The sequence below is a fragment of the Schistocerca piceifrons genome, chromosome 2 (genome assembly GCF_021461385.2).
Source record: "Schistocerca piceifrons isolate TAMUIC-IGC-003096 chromosome 2, iqSchPice1.1, whole genome shotgun sequence".
NCBI classification, from domain to species: Eukaryota; Metazoa; Arthropoda; class Insecta; order Orthoptera; family Acrididae; genus Schistocerca; species Schistocerca piceifrons.
In genome coordinates, this window is record NC_060139.1 from 908,889,142 (window position 1) to 908,913,229 (window position 24,088).

Consider the following 24,088-nt stretch of genomic DNA (forward strand, 5'->3'; position numbering starts at 1 on the left):
CATTCACATACAAAATTATTGTTCATATATCCCCAACAACCCCCTCTGAACAGACATTTCAGATGTCACTTTTACAGGTCAAACCATATTGTTTCACATCTTCTGAAATTTCTCCTTGTTCAAGGGTTTGGCTAGTAGATCAGCGAACATCTCTTCTGTGCCTAAATGGTGTACTTCATTATTCCCCCTCATGAAATGGTGCTTTATATAGATGTATTTGGTTCTGGCACTAGCAACATTATCTTTGGCTGTCACAAAATATATTTTTGGGTTCCATACTGATATTAGGTAGTATATCAGCCATTAGAGTCCTGATCCACAATGCTCCTTGAATTGTGTGTGACAGAGCCATATATTCAGCTTCTGCAGTACTCAAGGCATGATGATATAAGTCTCCCAAGTAATCTAAAACAACATCCTGTAATGCAATGTCCACTCTCCAACTCACTTCCCCAATCTGCATCACTGTAACCATCAATTTTTATATTTCCCTTTTTACAGTGTCTTAATATATAGTCTGTTGTCCCCTTTAGATATCAAAATATCCTTTTAACCAGCTATTGGACTTATGCAGAATCTGCTTACGATATTTGTGGCAAAAGCAATATCAGGCGTCAATGTTTGTCACAAATGCAAAAGGCTCCTTACTGCCTCTAAACATGGTATGTTTTAATTGCAGTCTACATCTTCTTCACTGGTTATTAACTTCACTCCTGGTTCTATCAGTGTAGAAATGGGTTTACAGTCACTCATGTCAAACGTTTTCAAAATTTTCTTCGTGTGTGATGATTGGGTTCCCATTTAAGTAAGCTGTCTTTACACCCATTTTGTGAATTTTCTTTTATTACCAGGGCTAAAAGGTACCTAAGTGATTTATATTTTACTACTGGTGAAAAAGTTTCTCCGCACTGTATCCCTTATTTTTGTGAATATCCATTGACTGCGAGTCGTGCTTTATATTTTGGTGTTACACTCACAGTATTATTTTTTACTAAACACTTATCGTGATTATAATGGTTTTTTTCCTTTCAGACATTTTAGTCCATTCAAAAGTTTCGTTTTGATAAAGTTACTCTAATTCTCTTTCAACCAAGTTAATTGTTGGATGTTTTTACCAGCCATCTGATTCTGCTGTGACAGTCTTTCAAAGAAAGTCTACGGTCAATAGCGCGTAAATACCAAGATCATGCATTACTAGTTGGAGGCGACTTTAACCTGCCAAGTGTAGACTGGGATGTCTAGGGATTCATTGTGTGTGTGTGTGTGTGTGTGTGTGTGTGTGTGTGTGTGTGTGTGTGTGTGTGTGTGTGTTTGTTGGAGGGGTGGGGGGGAGGGAGGGGCAGACAGTCATGTAAAATACTTTTGAACATGTTTTCTGAAAACTAGAGTGGCTAGCTCTGGAGCTCATACAAAATGGCAATATCTTAGACATTGTAGCTACAGATAGGCCAGACCTTATTGTCCATGTCAGTATAGAAACAGGACTTAGTGATCATAATGTCATAATAGCAACTGTGATTACAAAAGTTAATAAATCACTCAAGAAGGGTAGGAGAGTGCTTCTGCTAGTTAGAGCAGATAAATAGTTATTAACAACTCACTTAGACCGTGAATTTCAGCACTTAGGTCCAGTAAGATGGATGTAGAAGAATTACGGGCAAGGTTTAAACAGATTGTAAATCATGGTCTGGAGAATTATATGCCTGGTAAGTGGATAAAGGATAGAAAAGACTCACTGTGGTTTAATGATGAAATTCAGCATATGCTGAGGAAGCAGAGGCTGTAGCACTCTTGGTTCAAAATGGAATGCGCAAATGATGACAAATGAAAGTTAGTAGAAATTCGTGCATCTGTGAAAAGAGCTGTGCGCGAAGCATACAACAACTACTACTGTCACACCTTAGCAGAAGATCTGGCAGAGAACTCGAAACAGTTGTGGTTGTGCGTAAAATTGCTAAGTGGGTCTAAGGCTTCCATTCAGTCCCTTGCTAACCAGTCTGGTGTGGCAGTTGAAGATAGCAAAACAGAATCTGAAGTTTTAAATTTCAAGTTCGAGAAATCGTTCACACAGGAGAATCGTACAAATGTACTGTCATTTGGCCATCGGACAGACTCCTGTATGAACAACATAGTAATTAGCATACCTGGAGTAGAGAAATCACTGAAAGATTTGAAAGCAAATAAATCACCAGGTTCGCATGGAATCCCAGTTTGATTTAACGAAGGCATTGGCCCCTTACCTAGTTTGCATTTATCGCAAATCTCAAACCCAGCACAAAGATTCAAGCAACTGGAAAAAAGTGCTGGTGACTCCAGTATATAAGCAGGGTAAAAGAATGGACCCACAAAATTACAGACCAAGTTCTGTTTGCTGCAGAATCATTGAATATATTCTCAGTTCGAAATATGTCCACAAATCAGGAGAAAATATCACTCGTATAATATGGTGTACTGCGAACAATGGATAAAGGGCTACAGGCAGATTCCATATTTCTAGATATTCCGGAAAGCATTTGACATGGTGCCCCATTGCAGTATATTAATGAAGGCATGATCGTATGGAATAATTTCACAGATATGTGAGTCGCTTGAAGACTTCCTAAATAATAGTACTCAGTATGTTGTCCTTGACAGTGAGTGCTCATCGGAGACAAGAGTATTGTCAGGAGTGCCCCAGGTAATTGTGATAAGACCACTGTTGTTCTCTATATACATGATTTGGCAGACAGGGTGGGCAGCAATGTGCAGTTGTTTGCTGACGATGCCATGGGGTACGGTCAAAGTCGAGTGACTGTAGGAAGATACAAGATGACTTAGACAAAATTTCCAGTTGGTGTGATGATTGGCAGATAGCTCTTCATGTGGAAAAATGTAAGTTAATGTGGATGAGTAGGAAGATCAAGCCTGTAACATTCGGATACAGTATTACTAGTGTCCCGCTTGATACAGTCAAGTCGTGTAACTGCCTGGGCCTAATGTTGCAAAGTGATATGAGGTGGAACGAGCATGTGAGAACTGTGGTAGGGAAGGCAAATGGTCAACTTCAGTTTATTGGGAGAATTTTAGGAAAGATTCATTTGCCTGTAAAGGAGACCGCATATAGGATGATGGTGCAACATATTCTTCCGGCTCGAGATGCTGGAGTTGGCGGTCATGTGTGCATGAGGTGTGCTTGTTTGTGTGTGTGAAAGGTGTGTGTATCCTCTTTCATTGATGAAGGTTGTGACCAAAAACTTTAGGTAAATGCCTTTTAATTGTGCCTGTCAGTGACTTGATGTGTCTTGTTTAAGGTAAGTAGCAAGCTGTATTTTCTTACATTGTTAATTTAAGACTTACACTACTTTCAAGAAACATAAACTTAATAATGGAGGGATACATTCTACTGACACTGCTGGAAAGGAAAAAAGAACAATTAAATGGGATCCTTTAAGTTTACTGTTCCAAAATGTAAATAAAAATATAACTACAACCTAACTTCAGGAATGTTTTGCATTTTCTGGAATAATATGTTAAGAAAAGTGAAACCTTTAATAGTAAGCTGAAGAAACAAACTAATATACTAGTTTAATGATTAATTTGTTCTAAATTAACTGTTATTAGAATATAAATAATGTAACTTTACAGGAGCACAAACCCTCACATGTGTCACCTAGTGCAAGGCTCAAACTTTTCTTCCCACTTGTCCCATGTTCATGAATATTGAAATTTTATTAATGTATTCGTCACACAGGGCAACATGGCTAGCGCAAGGAAAAGAAAGCAAATGTATTTTTCAAAAAGCTAACACAGAAGTTTTATGCCTGTCCGTTTTTGTAGACGACCTGTGTGGTTTATGATTCAGATATAGCTAACAACTGCCACTGGAGAGTGCTTCAGTTGCAAATCATAATGAGGATCATGTCCCATATGATACACCAGCTCATTATTGAGTGTGCACCAACCATGATGGAAACCACATCTGGCATGCTTCACAGTGAGAAACATGTCCCCTGTGAGGATGGCTTTAGCCAAGACTATGACTCAGTCCTCACAATACTGGAGTAAAACCACATTTATGATAGTCATTGGGTTGACAGGTCATTATGTTCTTAAGTGAGCAAATTAAATCTAGACTTTCAATCTGTGTAATGAACCTAGTTGTAAAACTTTCCATGACGGATAACAATTACACCATTTTAATGTGTTTGTCACCTTTATTTTTTAGGTTCCCTTGTTTTATTATGGATACTTCTACTAAATTTCTATGCCCTGTCCCTAAACAGAAGAAAAAATAACCTGTATTTGCCTTCAAAGCCACACCCACCTCTTTATATCAAAGAAAGCTTGCCAGTACCATGGATGAGACTTTTTACAAATCTTTCTTTCTGGTAAGTACAGAATGATAATGTACATCATTGAACGTAAATGCTCTGAACACTTATGAATGTGTTATATAGAGAAATTATGTTGCAGGTCTTGTGTGCTTGGACATACATGCCAGAACAATTGTTTTTTTCTTTTATTATCATGGCTGCCAACATATTTTCATGATATGTACCCTGATGCGAAGGTAACTATATTTGCATAATTATTAATTGTGATAATCAGATTCGTTATTTGAAAGTAAATGTGTTTTCTTTGTTTTTTGTAATTTTTGATAACTTTGTACTGAAAGATGTAATTGTTTATTCCTGTAGCCCTCCACTAATGAAGAGGTATTAATTATGTACGAACCACCATTTACACTTCCAAGTGAGACCACAATCAGGATGGTTGTCATAGTGAGGCAAACTGAGTAAGCTGTGAGCAAGAGTTTGTAAGAAAAATATATATTGAAATTGTGTTGTAGCATTTTGGTAAAAGTCTGACATGGAGCAAACATTGCAGCAACTGGTAGTGTCCATGGTAGAAAGATAGGGAGACCGGAAAGCTTCTCTTATTGACAGTAAGCAGATTGCAGGCAGTGGCTCATGCACAGCGTTCTATTGTAAAGGCATCTTATAGGTAGTTAAATTTCTAGTCCATTCCTGTAGGTTGTGTAGTTAAAAAGAATTGATGCCAGGTTGAATGTTGGTGTTGAAACTTTAGTTTTGTTTGCTTCAGTCCAATCTTTACCTGTCATCCACTAATACTATCGGAGCGCTCTCAGATTACAAAATCGAAAAGCATCATTTGTAGTGTGTCTTCTGCAGATGAAAACTAGAGAAACAAACCCAACAAAACTTTCTCTTATGGAAAAAAATGAAATTTCATTTCTTTTATTCATCCAGATATACTACAATTTCATGTGGGTGTCATCAGATAAACATATGATTTGATACAATAAAGAACAGAGTGCGCAGTATAATAAAATAATATTAAGGTATTACAGTACATACAGAAAAAATTAAACATTATAAGGCCCAGTAGAAAACCAACAATTTGATCATCTTGCAGATGTTGCAGTTAGTATTTTCCATGCTTGTTGAGAGTAAACTACAGAGGAATTCTGACTTATGCAAGACTGTTTTCACCCGGTCATGTTTGAAGTACTTTTTGTGTTATCTTGCTAACATGAAGCTGCTAGTTGTCTATGCTGGTAGCTTTAAATCTACCTCACAATCTACAGTTTGACATGGTTTTTGGCATTGTGATATTTTTCCCCTTGTAGAGAAGGGGAAAGGACTGTGTGGGTGTACTGGTGGGATATAAATATTTAAATATGTGCAATGATGCTATGCTGCTTGTGTATATTTTGTGACAATGCCACTATCGCTTTATTATTTTAGGACAGCTTATAAAATAGGTATGACTCGTCATATTTTAAGTGTATGTTTTCATATCCATGAAACTAATAATTTTTTGTTATGGCGTATTTTGTTATTCTAATGCATAATCTGTTCACTGGTTGTATTCCATTTCCCAACTTGCTGCAGATCTGAAGATGGTCATTGCTGACTGAAACCAATAGTCTAAAGACCAAACGTTTTGTGATCATTGGTGGAAATAAAATAAATTCGTTCTACACTTCCTGGATCACTGTTTTAAGCTGAGACCATGTTGCAGCTTGTGAAACAAAGGATATGTTGGAGGGAGAGATCCCTTGGCACAATTCAGAAAAGTTGGTGTTGATGGGAAGAATGCAGTTTACAAAGGCTGTGAAGCAGTGATTAAAATAGGCTGCATGCTTGGCAACTGCATCTTGGCCACAGTTTGATGGTTGCCATTAGTGCAGATAGATAGCTTGTTTGTTACTGTTCATGCTCATGTAGAATGCCACACTGTGATTGCAGCCAAGTTATTAGTCCAGATGGCTGCTGTCACACATGAACCTGTGTCTTTGAATGGGCAGGAGATGCTTGTGATAGAACTGAAGTAGGTAGTAGTGGGAAGATGTCTGGGGCAGGTTGTGGCTCTATATATATTACCGGAATATGAGTCACATGGCAAAGACATTGCATAGGTTGGATGGACAGTGAACACCACTGTAGGAGGGATTTAGGAAGGAAGATATTTCTCATTTCAGGATCAAACAAAAGGTGGTAAGGTAGTGGAAATGCTGGCAGAGTGTGTGTTCAGTTGCTCCAGTCTTGAGTGGATAGTACTGCTTATTCACTAAGCAACAAGGGTGGTGGTAGGAGGAGGCTCTTTTTGTGGCTAGTTAAGTTGGTATGTGGACAATGGCAGATGACTGTGGAGACAGAGTGGGAGATCTGTTTCTGGAAAGGTGAAGAGGGTAGTTCCAGTCTGTGAAGCCATCAGTGAGACCCTCAGCTTATTTGGAGAGGAACTGCTTGTCTCTGCAGTTTTGATGATCATTAGGGGTTAGGCTGTATGGAAGAGACTTCTCTGTGTGGAATGGGTGGCAGCTGTCTGAATGGAGGTATTGTAGGTGGTTGGTAACTTTCATGTGGATTGATGTAGCCACCTTGAGGTGGAGATCAACACCAAGGGAGATGGCTCATTAGGCAGACGTGGATCACGTGAAGCAAATGGGGGAGAGGTGTTGAGGTCATGGAGGAATGTGTATAGGGTGTCCTCACCCTCATTCAAGATCAAGATGATGTCAGCAATGAATCTGAACCAGGTGATGGGTTTGGGACTCTGTGTGGTCAGTAAGAATTCCTTTATATGGCCCATGTAAAGGTCAGCATAGGATAGTGCCATTCCTTTGCCCATGGCTGTTCAATGTATATTTTGTAGGTGATGTCTTCAATGAAGAAATAAGTTGTTCAAGGTGACCTGCAACATACCCTTCTTTCATGTAATCCTCTTTGTGCTCCTGAAGGAGGCTGTGGTCCAACAGCTTAATAGTGTCCAATTGCATACATTTGGTGTGCCTGTCTGCAACTCAATGCAGTGAGTAGTAATCTATACATTTCATATTGTGTTAGGTAACCAAGTGTGGAAGATATGTGCTTGTTTTGGAGGACTTATTTTTGTAAGGGACAATTACATTTTTGGGAGTTTTTGTAACACATCACTTGGTTGTATTGAACATTTGAAAGTAAACAATAAAAATCCAGGATGCAATAATAGCAATACGAATTAGAATAGATAACTGCTCACCACAAAGATGAGGTTTTGACCGCCAGATGGGCTCATTTAAAAATAGTCTTAGCCGTTGGACAAAGTGTGGTTTTCATATTTAGAAAAACAAAAACTCACTCAGCAAGCACAAATTGCTCACACATAGCCTTGAATGTAGGGGAGGGAGCAGAATTGTTGAATCAAAGTATGAGAACACACATGTGGTGAAGGCAGATCAAGGAAAACACATGAAAATACACTTGGTAGAAGGGAGTTGGTGGGATGATGCTTAAGGACCAGGAAAATCAAAGGAGATCATTGCTGCAGGGTAGTTCGGAAGTCAGTGCATCGCACAGTACTTGGTGAGTGGGTGACAAGCATGTGCTGTTCATGAGTGACAAGGGGGTTTTGGAAAGTAGAGAAAGAAAAGATGGACATTGAGTTATCTAATAAGATAGAGAGCAGTAACAAATGGAAACAGCAATGGGTTGATGGATGGAAGGAAAGCCACTAGCCAAAATCAAGCAATGGAAATTCGAGGATGGCATAATAATATTGTCGCAGAAGAAGTTGAGTAGCACTGTGGTGTAGTGGTTATGATACTAAACTGTTGCACAGAGGGTCGTGAATTCAAAACTCACCTGAACTAAACAATTTTAATTTCTATATTCAGTTTGAGTACATTCTAGAAGTATCCACAAATATCAAGAATCATTGTACTGGAATTTTCTGCAGCTGTATGTGTTCTGACTGGAGGCAGTTCGCTCCACACTCTTGTATCTGCAAGTGCTGAATAAACCTTCGTTAAGTGAAGTTAGTGTATGTCATTCATCTAATTACACCTTCTTCTACGTGACATTATTCTGGTGGAGACGCCGGGTATTGGAATTTGTGGCAGCGCACATTATCGACGACACAGTGGCTCCCGTCAGGCCACGACAGAGCCACCTTTTACGTGGCGAGAAACCCAAGTTCGAGCCATATTCAACAGATCGCAATCTACCAGAGGCAGAAGAAGAAGATGACATTATGATGACAGCAACCGTGTGCCACCACATGAGACATCCTTCTGGGATCTCTGGTGACAATGACCAAGATCCAAACAAGTGGCTGAAGGTATATGAGTGTATAGCCAAATTTAAGAAATGGGATGACACTGTGTGTTTGACTAATGTATTTTTCTACTTGGAGGGCACTGCCAAGCAATGGTATGAGAACAACGAGGAGAAGTTCACAAGCTGGGAAGTATTCCAGGCGGAACTGCACAAGTATTTCGGCGACACACAACGACAGAAGTGCAAGGCTGAAGATAAATTAAAGTGCAGGGCACAGCGTCCAGGAGAAACTACAGCATCCTACATTCAAGACGTCTTGGAGTTGTGTAAAATAGTGGATCCTAGAATGGAGGAGGGAGCATATCTCATGAAGGGTGTTGCTGAGGATGTGTATCAAGCCCTACTCCTGAAGGAGGTTTCGACAGCAGACGGCTTCATAAAATGGTGCCGGTACATTGAGACAATGCATCAAAAAAGAATTACATGCAAGAAGTTTGAACAGCTTCCAAATGTTGTATCGATGTCTGTGATGGAGGAAGCAACGGATTTCACATGTGTTCTTCGTCAGATGTTGAGAGGAAATTCAGAAGGCACTTGGATTGCAGGCGAGCAAAAACCTGAGATGACTCAAGAGGTCATAAGGGAGGAAGTGGGTCATTGAACCCAATCTCTCGTCATTCATTTCCCTTTAAAATGGTGATAAAGTCGAGACCCAGGCGGAGTTACGTTCCTACAATGCAGCATGAGGAACCTGTTTGGGCACCAAGGAAAACTGACATCTGGAGGACCCAGGATAACCAACCAGTATGTTTCCACTGCAGACGAATGGGACATGTGGTGTGCTATTGTTGAGAAAGGTGGTGGATAGTTGATGATGCCCATGCCAGAAGACAGCAGACCGATCTTAGCAGATCAACTCCCGGACGATGAACAAGAAAATGTGGGTGCAGAACGACGTAGGTCACATTCACCGGAAGCTAGCCACTGGAAAGGATGCTCCCCAACACGCCAATCAAGGTCTCCATTGCTGATCACCTAGCCACCACAGCCAGGAAAACTAAATGGTGCAACCTTCCTTGGAGGTGAGGCGACTGAAGAGAAAAATCCTCCGCTGTCAATCACTACAAAAATGATAGGAAACTTTGTCGATATCCCCATGGTTGGCTGACCAGCCCAAGCTCTTGTGGACTCTGGAGCATCATATTTAGTCGTTTTGGAGAAGTACCACCGCCAGTTGCAGAAAACCATATTCGCCGACAACAAAACATCTCTGCTGAAGGTGGCTAATGGAAAATATGTAAAACCTACAGATAGATGTACCATTCATGTGAGTATAAGTGGCCATACACAGCCGTTAGAATTCATCATCTTACAAGGGTTTAGTCATTACATCATTCTCGGATGGGACTTTTTGAAAGCTTCTCAGGCAATTATAGATTGTGGTCGCTTGAAGACTATGCTAGACGAGATGAGATACTGTGGACAGGAAGATGCGCATCCAAGTGTGTGGAGACTATGTGCGCTGGATGAAGTGATCATTCCTGCAGTCAGCACTAGAAAGGTAACTGTTGCATGTCATGCCATGCACCAACCCATGGATCTTGTAGTGGAATGTAAGAGAAGCATACCACTAAAGAATAACTTGGTTATCCCAGCCTCTGTCGTCTCATTTAAGAACGGATTCGGTGAATTGTGGATAGTTAACTGTCGCTGAGAACCACAGATCCTTCCAAGACGCATGTGTGTAGCAAACACTGAGCTGTTAATTGAAGAACAGCTGAGCGTCATAGAAACCTCCCATGCCGAGTCTGTGGGCAAAATTAGCACTACCACTACGAGACAAGATGTTCTATCTCACCAGATCTCACTAAGGAACAACAGAAGAAGCTACTTGCCATTCTTCAAGAGTCCTCTGAATGATTCAGTCCATAGGTGAAGAGCAAATTAGACAAATTGACAGTGAAGCACCGGATTAGCACTGGAGACTGTCAAACAATAAGCCAGAGAGCATACCATGTGTCAGCAATGGAACGTCGAATAATTCGCAATGAGGTAGAGAAAATGATGAAGAATGACATCATTCAGCCTTTTCAGAGCGCATGGTTGTCACCAGTTTGCACTTTTGTGCTGATTTCAGGAAGCTTAATAAGATAACTAAAAAGGACGTTTACCCTCTTCCAAGAATTGACGATACGCTAGATTGTCTGAAGGGGGCTAAGTTCTTCTCAACCATGGACATGTACTCGGGATACTGGCAAATTGAAGTAGATGAGGCTGATCGTGTGAAAACTGCATTCATCACCCCTGAGGGCTTGTATGAGTTTAAGGTAATGCCATTTGATTTGTGTAATGCACCAGCAACTTTTGAATAGATGGATAATCTTCTAAGGCACCTGAAGTGGACAACGTGTCTTTGTTATTTAGATGACATTGTAGTGTTCTCAGAGACATTTGATGAACATATAAAAAGAATGAGGGCCATTCTTAAGTGTCTCCAACAAGGTGGACTGAAACTTAATCCAAGAAAGTGTCTCTTGGACACCTTGTGTCAAATGCATGTGTGCGGCCAGACCCAGGAAAGGTGAGATCTATAATGGAATTTCTTATTCCTAAAAGTATTAGAGATGTGAGAAGCTTCCTTGGATTATGTTCTTATTACTGTTGTTTTATCAAAGACTTTTGTATCAAAGCCAGGTCACTCCAAGAGTTGTTAAAAGCAGATGCTAAATTTATCTGGGGTAGTGCTCAACAAGATTCTTTCGATGTGCTACAAAAAGCTCTGATGACTGACCCTGTACTTGGTATGTATGATGAGAGAACACCTACAGAACTACACACAGATGCCAGTGGGTATGAGGTTGTTGTGTTCTGGTGCAAATTTCGGATGGAAAAGAGAAGGTTATAGCCTATGCTTCTAGGACACTTACAAAAGCCGAGAGAAACTACTCAACTACAGAAAGAGAATGTCTTGCTGTGATCTGGGCCATGTGCAGATTTCGACAGTATCTCTATGAAAGGCCATTCACAGTTGTTATGGACCATCATTCACTTTGTTGGCTGACAGCTCTTAATGATCCAACAGGATGACTCGCCAGGTGAGCACTACGTCTTCAGGGGTATGACATTACCATTGTGTACAAAAGTGGAAGAAAACACCAAGATGCTGACTGTCTCTCAAGAAACCCTGTGCAAGACCATCAAGACTTTGATGAAGATAGTGACTGTCTCACTGCACTCCAGGATCTCTCTGCCGAGCAGAATAAGGATGCCAAGATATCTCAAATTATGCTTGCTTTAAATCCATTTGGAAAGTTCCTAAACACATGCGCTTAGATGTTCTACAGAAATTCCATGACACACCTGAGGCCAGACATTTAGGATTTATTAAGACCTACAGTGGAATCTGCAAGAGATTTTTCTGGCCAGGTTTATTTAGGAGTGTCCATCACTATGTGTCGCACTGTAGAGAGTGCCAGAGGAGAAAGGCAGTTCCTCAGAAACCACCTGGCCGATTCATACCAATTCCACTAGCCGAAATGGCTTTCCAGGGTGTTGGGATTGACCTCCTCGGATGATTTCCAACATCTGCTAGTGGCAATAGATGGATTATTGTTTGCACTGATTATCTGACACGCTATGCCATTACAAAAGCTGTGAAAACATCCAAAGCATCCGAGGTAGCCAAATTCATCGTATTGTATTAAAACACGGTGCCCCAAGGTCATTAATTACAGATTGAGGGAAAGTTTTTCAATCAAATATTGCGACAGAGAGAAACTGTCAGTGCAACATTACTCATCACATGACGACTGCCTACCATATGCAAACTAACGAGCTTACTGAACGCCTTAATAAGACCTTGGCCAACATGCTATCAATGTTCACCAATGTCGAGCAGAGCAACTGGGGTGAGGTGCCACCTTTCGTGATGTTTGCCTACAACATCGCCAAACAAGACACCACAGGATTTACGGCCATTTTTCCTGGTGCATGGGCGTGAGGCAACTATGATGATGGACACTGTGTTTCCATTACATCCTGATGATGTGGATGATGACTACATCGGCCAGGTGTTAACCAGAGCTGAGAAAGCTTGGCAGTTAGCCCAACTCCACAGGTTGCAGGCTCAAGAAAACGATCGCCGAAGGTATGATGCGAGCCACCGCCCTGTTGTCTACCAGCCGGGTGACCTCGTATGGATCTTGACTCCTGTTCGGAAGGTGTGTCTCTCTGAGAAGCTCCTCAGGCGCTACTTTGGACCTTATAAGGTTGTAAGAAAGCTGTCTGATGTTACTTATGAAGTTGAAGATTTCGACCCCGATGCAAGACGAAGAAAGATCAGAGATACGGTCCACATCATCTGAATGAAGCCCTACAAGGACCCAGCCACCCAGGGTAAATACGAAGCTTCAGTGACAGGCGACAAGTGGAAAGGTGATGAAGAGCATAGCGGCAAAAGAAGTTCTGAGAAGATCACCGCCAGGGCGAGCACCAGTCATCGGGTTTCTTAGTATGCAGGACCGATGACTCGTTCCTGGACTAGAAGGACGTAATGCCGAGATGCTGTTCTCTTAAGGAGGGAACAATGTCGCAGAAGAAGTTGAGTAGCACTTTGGTGTAGTGGTTATGATACTAAACTGTTGCATGGAGGGTCGTGAGTTCAAAACTCACCTGGACTATACAATTTTAATGTCTATATTCGGTTTGAGTACATTCTAGAATTATCCACAAATATCAAGAATCATTGTACTGGAATGTTTTGTAGCTATATATATACTGTATGTATTCTGGCCGGAGGCAGTTCGCTCCGCGCTCTTGTATGTGCAAGTGCTGAATAAACCTTCGTTATGTGAAGTTGGTGTTTGTCATTCATCTAATTACACCTTCTTCTATGTGACAATATGAATCAGGATAGACTGCTACTCACTACATAAAGGAGGAATTCAGTGGCAGACAGATACATTCAGAGAGTAAACTAAACTGTGTGTGTGTGTGTGTGTGTGTGTGTGTGTGTGTGTGTGTGTGTGTGTGTGTGTGTACAAGTGAGTGAGTGAGTAAGTGAGTGAATCTGAAGGAGGACTTTGTGTGATAGCTTTTCGGTGTTTGGTCCTTTCTATATTTCTCAGCATGCTTTGCAGTTTTGATGGTTCTTTCAATCTGGCAAGGTGGATTGTTTCTTCACACCCCTCATAGGCTTGTTGTATATTTACATTTTGACGTGATATGATTTCCTCCTGCTGCTTAGTTATTTAACCTGCTCTTTCAGTGCCCACTTTCTTCTCATTTAAAGGTGTAAAGTGCTTTCTATCTGTTTCAGTATTTGTGTTGCGAACTCTTGATGATGCTTACTCAAGAACGTAAAGTGTGTCAACATCTGTTCTGTTGAACTGGATATTTGATTTTGCAGGTGGTTCTCTTCTTTTACCTCTACTTGAATCCACAGAGCTTGTGCTTTGTGGTTTTTTCCATCTTCACCAGTTGTGATTGATACACCATTATACTGAGTTTTAGTCCCTTGCTTTGTTGAAATCGTTCTTTACCTTTTTTCGGTATTCATTACATGTTTACAACTTTGGTAAATATGATACAGATTTAAGTTGTCTTTTTGAGTCGGTCGTGAATGATTCTCCTCCATTTGAGTAGCTGCATTTCTAGTGTAACATTTGTCTGAGAAATTTTGTGTTTTCTCATCTTTCTTTCTTTCTCCTGGATAGGGGTTTCTTATTCCTACATATTCAACAAGTTATCTTCTTCTCTTGCTTTGCGCTCTTATCAGGAACTGGCTATTCATTGTACAAATTATTTGTTTAAAATTATGAGAAGTGAAATTTCAATACTACTGATAGATACATGTAAAAGTACTTTTGTAAATAGTAGTTCTTTTCTCCTTTAACTGTTTAATTGTAAATTCAGAGATTAAGTGTTCCTGCTAGCTGTGTGACAAGTAGCAATATTCATTGTAAAACTGCATGACAAGTAGTGGTGTGATGTAAACAGGCCTCAGATGTTACAGATGTAGTTAGCTTTTTCCTCTTTTTCCTTTGAAAAATCTCAGTGCACTGGTGTAAATATTAAACTACCATTAGAAGGTAATCAGCAGCTACTTAATATAACTAAGGAAGCAGCAGATCTTTTTTCAAATTAACCACTGTCATTCTAGCTTACTGGAAGACATTTAGTTTGTGTGTGAGCAGTGTAGTAATAGATTATTTTACTACCGTATACAGATGAAGTTTCTAAGAGTTATTTCTCCTTTTTTAATATGTCTCTTGAATTGCTGCACGTCTCCGATGGTTCTCCTTCTTGGAGGGATATATAGAACTTGATGAATGAATGAAAATAGTGGTAATTGTTCGTCACATTCATAGCAGTCAATAATCTGCATCCATAAAATTTTGCAGTGGGTCATTGGGACACATAACTCCATGAAAATCTTGGTAAATAGTACATTACTTGTAGAAAAAATTCTTCTCTGCTATTTAAGCAGATACAAAGTTCAAAACTGCTCAGAAATAACTCCATTGTAATGGTACTATATCCAGGATTTCAAGAAGGGTGCTATAGCCTACAGAGGATTTATGATGTTGGACATCTAATAACTGAAGAAGGCACTAAGCGACCAGTATTCATAACATCTTTTGCTTCAATGACCAAAAAGATTGTGAGTAAAACAACTCTTCATTGCTGACTCTAACAATAGGAGTTGAAACAAGCACGTGCATGTAGCTGCCCTTGGAAGTGACACTTGTTCAAAAGTCAGTTGTTTCTCTCACAATACTGCAAGATGCAAAAACAACAGTGCAACCAATTGTAACATTACACCTTGACAGATGAGCACAGAATTAATTTGATAATGTATCTCAGACCATTAATCTACATTGCACAACACAATTAAAGTGTCACTTTTTGAAACCCTGTAATTCTCTCATATTATGAAGCAGAAGTTTGAAATTGGATCAGAGGTGCATCCAACCTTCCTCTCTAATAGTGTAAAACCATGGCACCCTGTGATGTCAACCTAAGGGTCAGTGATACTTCAGACAGAAGGTGTCGACAAGTCCAAAAAAAGGCTGTGAGGTGGGTTAATGATGTCACACTGGCATCAAATTTCACCACAATGGAGTACCAGTAGTGTGATGGCAGAATAGTGACACAGTATAGAGGTATGATTTCCATGTTATTTATTGGTAAGCACAATATACATAACTGATGTAATCATTATGAGCATACATAGCATACTAACTCTCTCTGCCTTCTGGACCAGTGATTCTCGTTATCTCCAGTCAGAGATGTTACACCACACAGAGCCCCCCCCCCCCCCCCCCCACCTGTAGTGTGGAGCTTTTAAGGAGAGACTGCGGCAGTGCATCATCTGGCAGAAGTTATGTGGACAGTTATGTGATGGTGGAGGCAATGGAAGACATGTCATAGTCAGCAAGGTGCACAGGAGGGACAGGTGGTGCAGAGCACACCCATAGCGTGACCTCAGTAGTGCAACCAAATGGGTTGCTGCCGGCACTGTTGTCAGATAAGGATGTAGTCTTGGCAACATCTTTAATTGTTGCTGGCTCAGCAGCAATATTAAAAGAAGGGGGCATGTTGGCAACTCTGCATGGTATTGTTGTATCCACAGGATGTGCTGCACGGCTGTGACTTTGAGTGAACCGTCTGCTGAAAAATGGGAGGTGAGTCCTGCCATGTCAGCTTCTGGTGGGCCGGAATGGTGTGCACGAAACTTTGTGTGACAGAACTTGCAGCTGACTGCCTGTCCATGTAGGTGGTGGTAATCATGAGGTTGGTATCATATGACAGATATGTTATCGGGCAGAAAATCTCAGAGATCCACATGCACTTGGAAATTGACTAATGGATCCATAGGAGGTGGCAGGGAAGGTGTGTGCGTTTTGACAAGTTCACTGAAGTCCACACCAGTTTAAGCCAGTTAACTTACACTGTTGTGTGTTTTCCAACAATTTTGATATCAAAAGTGTTTGTATTGCATTTCAACACATGGTATGGTCCTGTAAATGGCAATTGTAGTGCAGGTTTCACTGTGTCTGTACATAATAGCACATGAGAGTATGTGGCCAGGTCTTGATGAATAAAAATTTGTAGTGTCATGTGATGGGAGGGGGGCTGGCACACAGATGTTTCGTATGTGTGTCTACACACGCGTGACTAAGTCTGGTAAGTCCCGGTCTGTGAGGACCATTTCATGTGCTATGAATTCAGCAGGTAGAGTGAGGGGCTCGCCACATAGTAATTTGGCAAGTGACGCATCAAGGTCATCTTTATGTGCTGTGAAAATGCCCAGGAGAACCAATGGAGGGGCCTATACCCACGATTCTGACACATGAGAGCACTTTTCATCGTCTGGTGCCACCGTTCCACAAGGTCACTGGATTGGGGGTGGTAGGCTGTTCTGTGGAACTGGTGGCGTCTGCATAGGTGACATAAATCATTAAACAATTGGGATTTGAACTGTGACCCTGGTCCAACGTTAAGGAGGCCGGGCAGCCGAATCTGGCAGTCCAACTGTTGACAAAAGCAAAAGTTTTTGCAACTGTCTCTGCTGATGTGTTGGAAAAGGGCATGCCTCCACCCATCATATCATGTGTTCCATCATTGAAGGATGTGACAGTAAGCATGAAATTTGGGGAGTGGCACTATGATGTCAGTGTGGACATGCTGGAATGCTCCTCCGGAGTTGGACATCTACCAAAGGGGGTCTTTGCATGGCAGCCAGTTTTTGTCTGCTGGCATGGAATCCAAGTCCTGGCCCAAGTGGCTCAATCCTTTTTAATGTTAGATCTGACAAACCGTTCCATGATAAGACATACAGTTGTGTGATCCCTAGCATCAGGTGTGGTAGTTAGATGCACATTGGGCAATGGGTGGGCAAGGGTGTGGCATGTAACAGGTGTGCATTTATTTTGTTGAAGGCTGCCTGTGTTTGCAGTGTCCAGTCGAGACCTTGTTTACCAGATGTGTTCTTGCAGCACAATGCTTCGGTGAATGGTAGCAAAGTCTCAGCAGTATGTGACAATTGGTTCCTCTAGAAATTTATGATACCCAAAAACCTACATAGCTCTTGGTAGTTGTTAGTAGATGGGAGGAGACGTTATCTTGTCAGTTTTCTCAGGGGTAGGGCACACCTCAGAGGCATTGACATGGTGTCTGACAAAGTTCACATGGGGTTGCCAAAGTTGGCACTTATCATTGTTTATCATGACCCCATGAGAGGTCAGCTTATCAAAGATGATACACAGGTTGTTGTCATAGTCCTGCTGATTTTGCAAAAAGATTATAACATCATCTAGACAGGCGTAACAAAAAGGAAAATTGAACAGTACACTATTGATATATCTTCACCATGTCTGTGCCCTGTTTTTAGTCCATAAGGCATGTAGAAGAACTCAGAGTCTGAATGGCATGATTATCGCAGTTTTTGATACATCTTCAGCTGCTATCAGAATTTTCAGTTGTTCAATCGATGATACCGAAAATTTTTGCCCTGGCTAAAACGTGCAAAAAATTGTGCAAGTTCTGAACAGGGAAGCTCTCAATGATTGTACAGGTATTGAGGTAGCAGTAGTCGCCACATAGGCACCAAGTACCAATCTTTTTAGGAACTAGTGTAATTGGAAAGGCACAAGCACTGTCTGATGGCCTGACTGTGCCAGCTCGCAAAAGGTCGTCCACCACAGCTTTAGCTGCTTTAAGTTTGTGGAAAGCTAGACTGTGGGGGCAGCAACAGACAGGAGGACCTAGTGTGGTTGTAATGCAGTGATCTATACCTTCACGCATGGCATAGATTATATGTGGTCTAATGGGGAAGAGCATGGAGCAAATCCAGAATGTGAGGCATGACTTGATTCATCACTGCTGTTAATGCCACATGGCATTGTCTCAGGAGCACACTCAAGTGGAGGTTGCGACGCTTCACTAACTTGAGAAGTGTCTGTAGTAGCAGCACCATCGTAGTGTTCATTGTCGAGATGATGCAGGTCGTCGAGGTGCTGTTGAGCTGCATGTAGTGATGTGGTGGTGTCCATGATTTGTCTCTGTAGTTGTTTGTTGTTGAGATACATGACCTTGTTGTCATGATGTAATGATGAGTACTCAGCTCTTTTTAAGTGTAGCTGGTTGAAAAGTGTTTTGCTTTGTAGCTTCAGGTCGAATGGTGCGTTGAGCAGTGCAAGCGTGACCAAGGGCGTTAACAGTGTTGGTAGGTAGTGTATCGCTGACCACACCACAGACCAGTTTCTGGCCATCCCCTCATAACAGGAGAGTGCAATTTAATCTGGCTGTAATTGGTAATACTGGAAGAAATCAGCTCGCAGTACTGGTTCAATTGCCTCTGCCATTAGGATTGTCTAGGTATTTGCATTTATTTGCCGAGGTTGAGTGTGAGAGCGAGATGTATGCAGTTCCAGCAATTACAGTATCATTGGCCGTGCACAGTTGCAGCAGTGATGGCAACAGTGGAGTGGTAGAGTGCTCACATCGGCCATGGATCAATGAGGAAATATGTGTTCAGGTGCCTGTCATTGATGAATAGTTGAGAACCATCTGCCCACTGAAACACTGCATCAGTGCTGTTTTGTTGTGGTGTGCAGAGGCATCTTGTTAATGAAGAGCGGCGTAGTGTGCCTGCACCAGGTTGCTGTTTTAGTTTGGGTTAGCACAGTGTTGTCTGCTGTCTGCAGCACTGGACATCCTGCCCAAATCTCATGTGAAACCAGCAGTAGCATTGTTGTGTGTTGAGTGTGGAAGCAGATAATGCACTTGGCTGGTGTGGCTTTTTATTTACACAGAGCCAGGATGGTGGCCAGTTGGGAGGGGGGGGGGGGGGGAGGAGAGAGGAGGGAGGGCACGACAAATTCGGCTGTAGTGTTAGGCAACTGTTGTCCACCGCAGAGCTGTGAAAGGTGCTCAGGGTGGGAGAGGTGGGGGGCACATCCCAGTTTGGGTTGGACTGGTCATCATTGTGCAGTCTGTGGCTGCACGGAATATTGGAGCAGCTCAGCCAGGATCACACGAAATCAGCTTTGGTGCAGGTGTAATGGGCATTGACCAAACACAGTACTGTCGATTGTTGATTAGAATGCAGTGTTATGATAATGCCTGTATTCTGTCAGCGAGTTGAAGTTTGAACTCCCATGGTTCCTCCTCAAGTGCTAGCATCATTGTCTGGATGTTCTCTGGCAGTTTGTGGAGCCAAAGTGAATATATCACATGATCAGGCAGGAGCATTGGGTCAATTAGAACTCGCAGGTGGTGCCAGAGAGAAGACAGCATGCTGTTGTCCAAAGTAGTCTCATTGATGACGAGATATAGCTGCTGTTCTGGTATGCATGTTAGTCAGTGTAGCAGTAATATCTCGTCAGTTTTGCTAATAAGACCTGCACTGTCTCTGAGGTGATTAAGAAGAGCAGTGAACTTCTCACCGACCCCAGTGATGCCACTGCCTGAGATCAAACATTCATTGAGGGCAGACTACATCTTGGGAGAATCCACACAGAACAATGGTATTTTTGGACAGTGATTGATGGTATGATGTCCGTCAGTGGTTTGATTGTACGGCAGCATTGCAATGTGGGTATGGCACAGTGGGAGGGGGGGGGGGGGGGGGAGACATGGGGGGCGCCGGAGCATTAGTGCAAACGAGATGGGCAGGTAATGTGACTCGGCATAGAGAGGTGCATGATGACATGAGTCATGTGACAGCGCATGTAGTGTCAGCTTCACATGATGATGTGCGTAGAACTCTGGTGGCTGTTCAAAGAAGGGCAGTGCATGTGAGTAAACTTCTGGGCCTGGTGCAGTAGGTATGACTTTCCAGATGTCAGGTGTCTGAAATGGCAGAAAATGTATGTGAGAATGGACATGAGGTCCTGGCACCATGAAGAAGGAAGGCATGTTCCATTTATTGTCCAGCAGCACAGTCCGTGTCTCGTGGAGGTTGTATGGTCGTGCAGCCATTTGTGATGCAGTTACCATGAGTGTGATGTCATTTGAACTGGGAGGCAGCACCATCTGACCTCGCCAAGGCGAAATCATGAAAAACATGTTCTTGAAGTCCGCAGTTGGCTTTTGTGCTGGTTGTGGGTGATGCAAATGCAAAGCACGGTGCTGGACCGGCAGCAAGTCAGTTGTGGTGCTCAGTGCAGCTGGGATATGGGTGACATTATAGTCTGTCTCACGGAACCTGTATTTAATCACAACAGCTGGAGCAAGATTTGGAAAATCGGAATGTACAGGTACTGAAAGGTGATGTAAACCCTGATTCCATGGTCCGTTGGCAGATGGATGAGGAAGCAGAACGACAGGGTGGTATGGCTCGGTGCATTGTTGCTGAACCTTAACAGCACCGTGGGAAGCATTCGTATGTTTCAGGTTGTTAATGCAGGTGTCATAATGCTCATAATCACTAGCACTGGAACACGCAATGTTTTGTCCTGTGCAAAAGTCGAAGGCACTTAAGTTAATCTTTGTTAGAGAAGCCAGCAGCCATTGTTCCTTGTGATTATGTGCTGCACTTTTGTCTGAAGACCAGGAATAGATTCACTCAATGTCAAATTTGGAATGTTTATCATGAAGTCACTAGGTAAATTCAGTACTCATTGTGGCACAGTTCTCTGCTTGGCCTCGCTTGGGATGTGAGATTGGTCCAAAAATGTGGCGGACAATGAAGGCACTGTCGCTATGTTGTTCGGCATTGCAGTATCATCGAAACCTTGACAGATATTTAGCAATTTTGCTCACAGGTTGTTTGTGGAATTCACGAACACTTGTTAAGAGATGTTGTTGACATTGTCGAATAAACAGTAAGGTCGTACCATTTCTAATGGCAGCATTCTTGATCACGTAACCACTGTGGCAGATTTTCGACCTAACAGCAACATGGCAGTGTGATGCGGAAATTTGGAGTCACCGCTGCATGAAATGGGGTACCAGCAGTGTGATAGCAGAATAGAAACACAGTTGAGAGGGATGATTTCCACACTATTTATTGGTAAGCAGAATATACATAACTCACATAATTGTTATGAGTGTACAGAGAATACTAACTCTATCTGCCTCAAGGGCAGCAGTCCTCCTTTTCTCCAGTAAGAGATGTTACACTGCCACAGCTTATTAAAGAACACAGAATTGTTTAAACTTGATGTGTTCTGGAAAATAATGTAAACCTAAAGTAATTTTTAAATCTTTGCTGTAGGATTTTTTTAGGTGAACAGTGCAGTTTTAATATGCATATACGTATGATGCAAAACAGTGTAATTCACTCGGCTGCTCAGTGAATTTTTCCTGATAGTGCCTTCAGTCTCTATGAACCAGATATGTTCACAGTGCTCAGCACTGAGTTTTATGCAATCCTGAAGGCACTGAAGCAGATCGAGGGAAGAAGTTCCTCATCAGTTCCAGTTCCCCAAGCACTTTTCAGTTCAAACGCATTCAGCTGAGAAAATTGTCCAAAAGATACAGAATATAACTCTTCTGCTGTAATAACTGGGACTGGAAGATATTTTCTGCAGTGAATGTAGCCATGTGGCAATACGGGGAAAAGCGACCAGGAGTGACAGACTTGAAAAATGTGCCATTTCCTTTAGGGATACTATCGTCTTGTTCAGCCACAGGATCATGTGCCAGTGGGAGGTGGAAGAAAGAGTGGTTGTAGGTGAGAGGTGCCAAGCTGTGGACAATAAAAACAGTGATTCCTCCTGTCGCTCAAGAAACAGAATGAAGTCCATCTATCTCCTATAGGACATCATCCCTTCATATATGATTATCTGTAATGGATGGAAGGACGCAACAATTTATGATGCCTGTGGGATATGTATTTCTGTATAACCCATTTTATTGGAGCATAGATTGTATTTTGACTAGGAAGAAAGGAACACTGAATTCCAGTGGACACTTGCCCTCCATTTAGCTGCTAGTGAAGCAAGTAGGATAAACATTTTACATTTAGTAAGTGATCAGCTGGCCATACATTTCTACTGTAACATTTTAGTTTGTTGGTATTGATTATTGATCTTATAACCCAGATAATGTGGATTTTAAGTGGGCTATGAAACTGTGGTATCAGACAGCCATGCAAATACGTTGGCTAAGTTAAGGGAATATTTTTTTCTTTTGAAAATAATCTCCACTTTCTCATATACGGGACAGCCTTTCATGTAAATGGGAAACAAACAATTTTTGCAGTTGATGAAACAAATGTCAGTGCATGATTCTCATTTGCCTTGAAAGTTCTATATTCTTCAATACAATGTTTCTTCCACACCAAAAGTCATTATGTCTGTTCTTGAAAATGTGTCATGAATCAAAGGAATAATTCCAGCATCAAGTGCCAGCATTTCATAAACACTTTGTTTAGCTTTGGGAAATATGATATACCATATTTTACCATTAATATACAAGCTATATAGGAAATATGGAGGCAGATATTTACCTGCACTGAGAGTAAGTTTTCTTAGTAACTTGTATACAGTACTGGATTTTCATACTTTGGTTTTAAAGTTTGGAAAAATGAAAGTGGTTTACTCATTTCACCAGAATGCAGTTTTCCAAGATATCTTAATCTGGAAAGCTAAATAGCTTTGTTTGAAAATGTATTTTCACAAATGAGGCACAATAGTAATTGCTCAGATGTAGGTAAGGGATGAATCCATATTTCAAACAGTAACTCAAATATAGGTGGCTCTTCTTTTTCTCATCTGCTGCTCCACTGAATACAGGCACAGCATACACATAGCTTCAGCAGTTTAAGTACTGGCACTTCACTGGTCCATAAGCTTGGAGAATTCCCTTGATGGAGTTTCACCTGTGTCTGAGCTCATTCGCTTCATTTACACATACTGACACCAAGTCAGAACACTTACTGCCACTACAGCAACTTATGGAAGTTAAAGTATTAATTCTTGCAAAATTGTATGTAAAAAGGTTTTTTACATTTTTCTTTTTTTAAGTTGCTCTGGTCTCAGTTTGAAACTGACTGTTAATCAAAACATCATTTTAATCAATGATATTTGAGTCAACTGTTAATTGTTATCACACCAATCCTTACGAAATTAAATGCACATGAATCTGCGTATGTTAGTAACTAAAAGAATATTTGTCAAAGGAAACACTGAATGTTCATGCTCACCTTCCCCCATGCCTCCCATGTGTGCCCAGCCAGTACCACTTACCCATCTGTTGCCTATTTTGTTACTACCCCCCCCCCCTGCCACCACCTCCACCATCACCATGCCCTGACACTTTTTTCCCATCTACCTTCCCCCCCCCCCCCCCCCCCCTCCCCCAAGAAGTGAAAATGGCCTCCAGAGGTTGGTAACCATAAGTTGAGAACTGCTGCTCTGCTGCAGAGCATGCTCTGCAACTGGTAATGGATGCCCTCAAAGTGGAGACTACTTCTGCGCCATTTCATGCACTCAACCAGTTCAGTGGTGACCATTCTTTTATAAAAAGAGACATGCTGTGGACAGATCAGTTGATAACTAACATGTGTAGGTTCAGATGTTGCCCTACCCTTGATG

General features: G+C 41.6%; 1 protein-coding gene across 1 annotated transcript in view; it reads left to right on the forward strand.

Moving 5' to 3' along the window:
* The window catches only part of LOC124775055 (solute carrier family 17 member 9), a 104,867-nt gene that overhangs the window by 45,585 nt on the left and 35,194 nt on the right, over positions 1 to 24,088 (forward strand). Inside the window, exons 4-5 of the mRNA XM_047249845.1 lie at positions 4,205 to 4,367; positions 4,453 to 4,549. Of these exons, the coding sequence (XP_047105801.1) occupies positions 4,205 to 4,367; positions 4,453 to 4,549 (260 nt within the window). The remainder of the gene's footprint in view (positions 1 to 4,204; positions 4,368 to 4,452; positions 4,550 to 24,088) is intronic.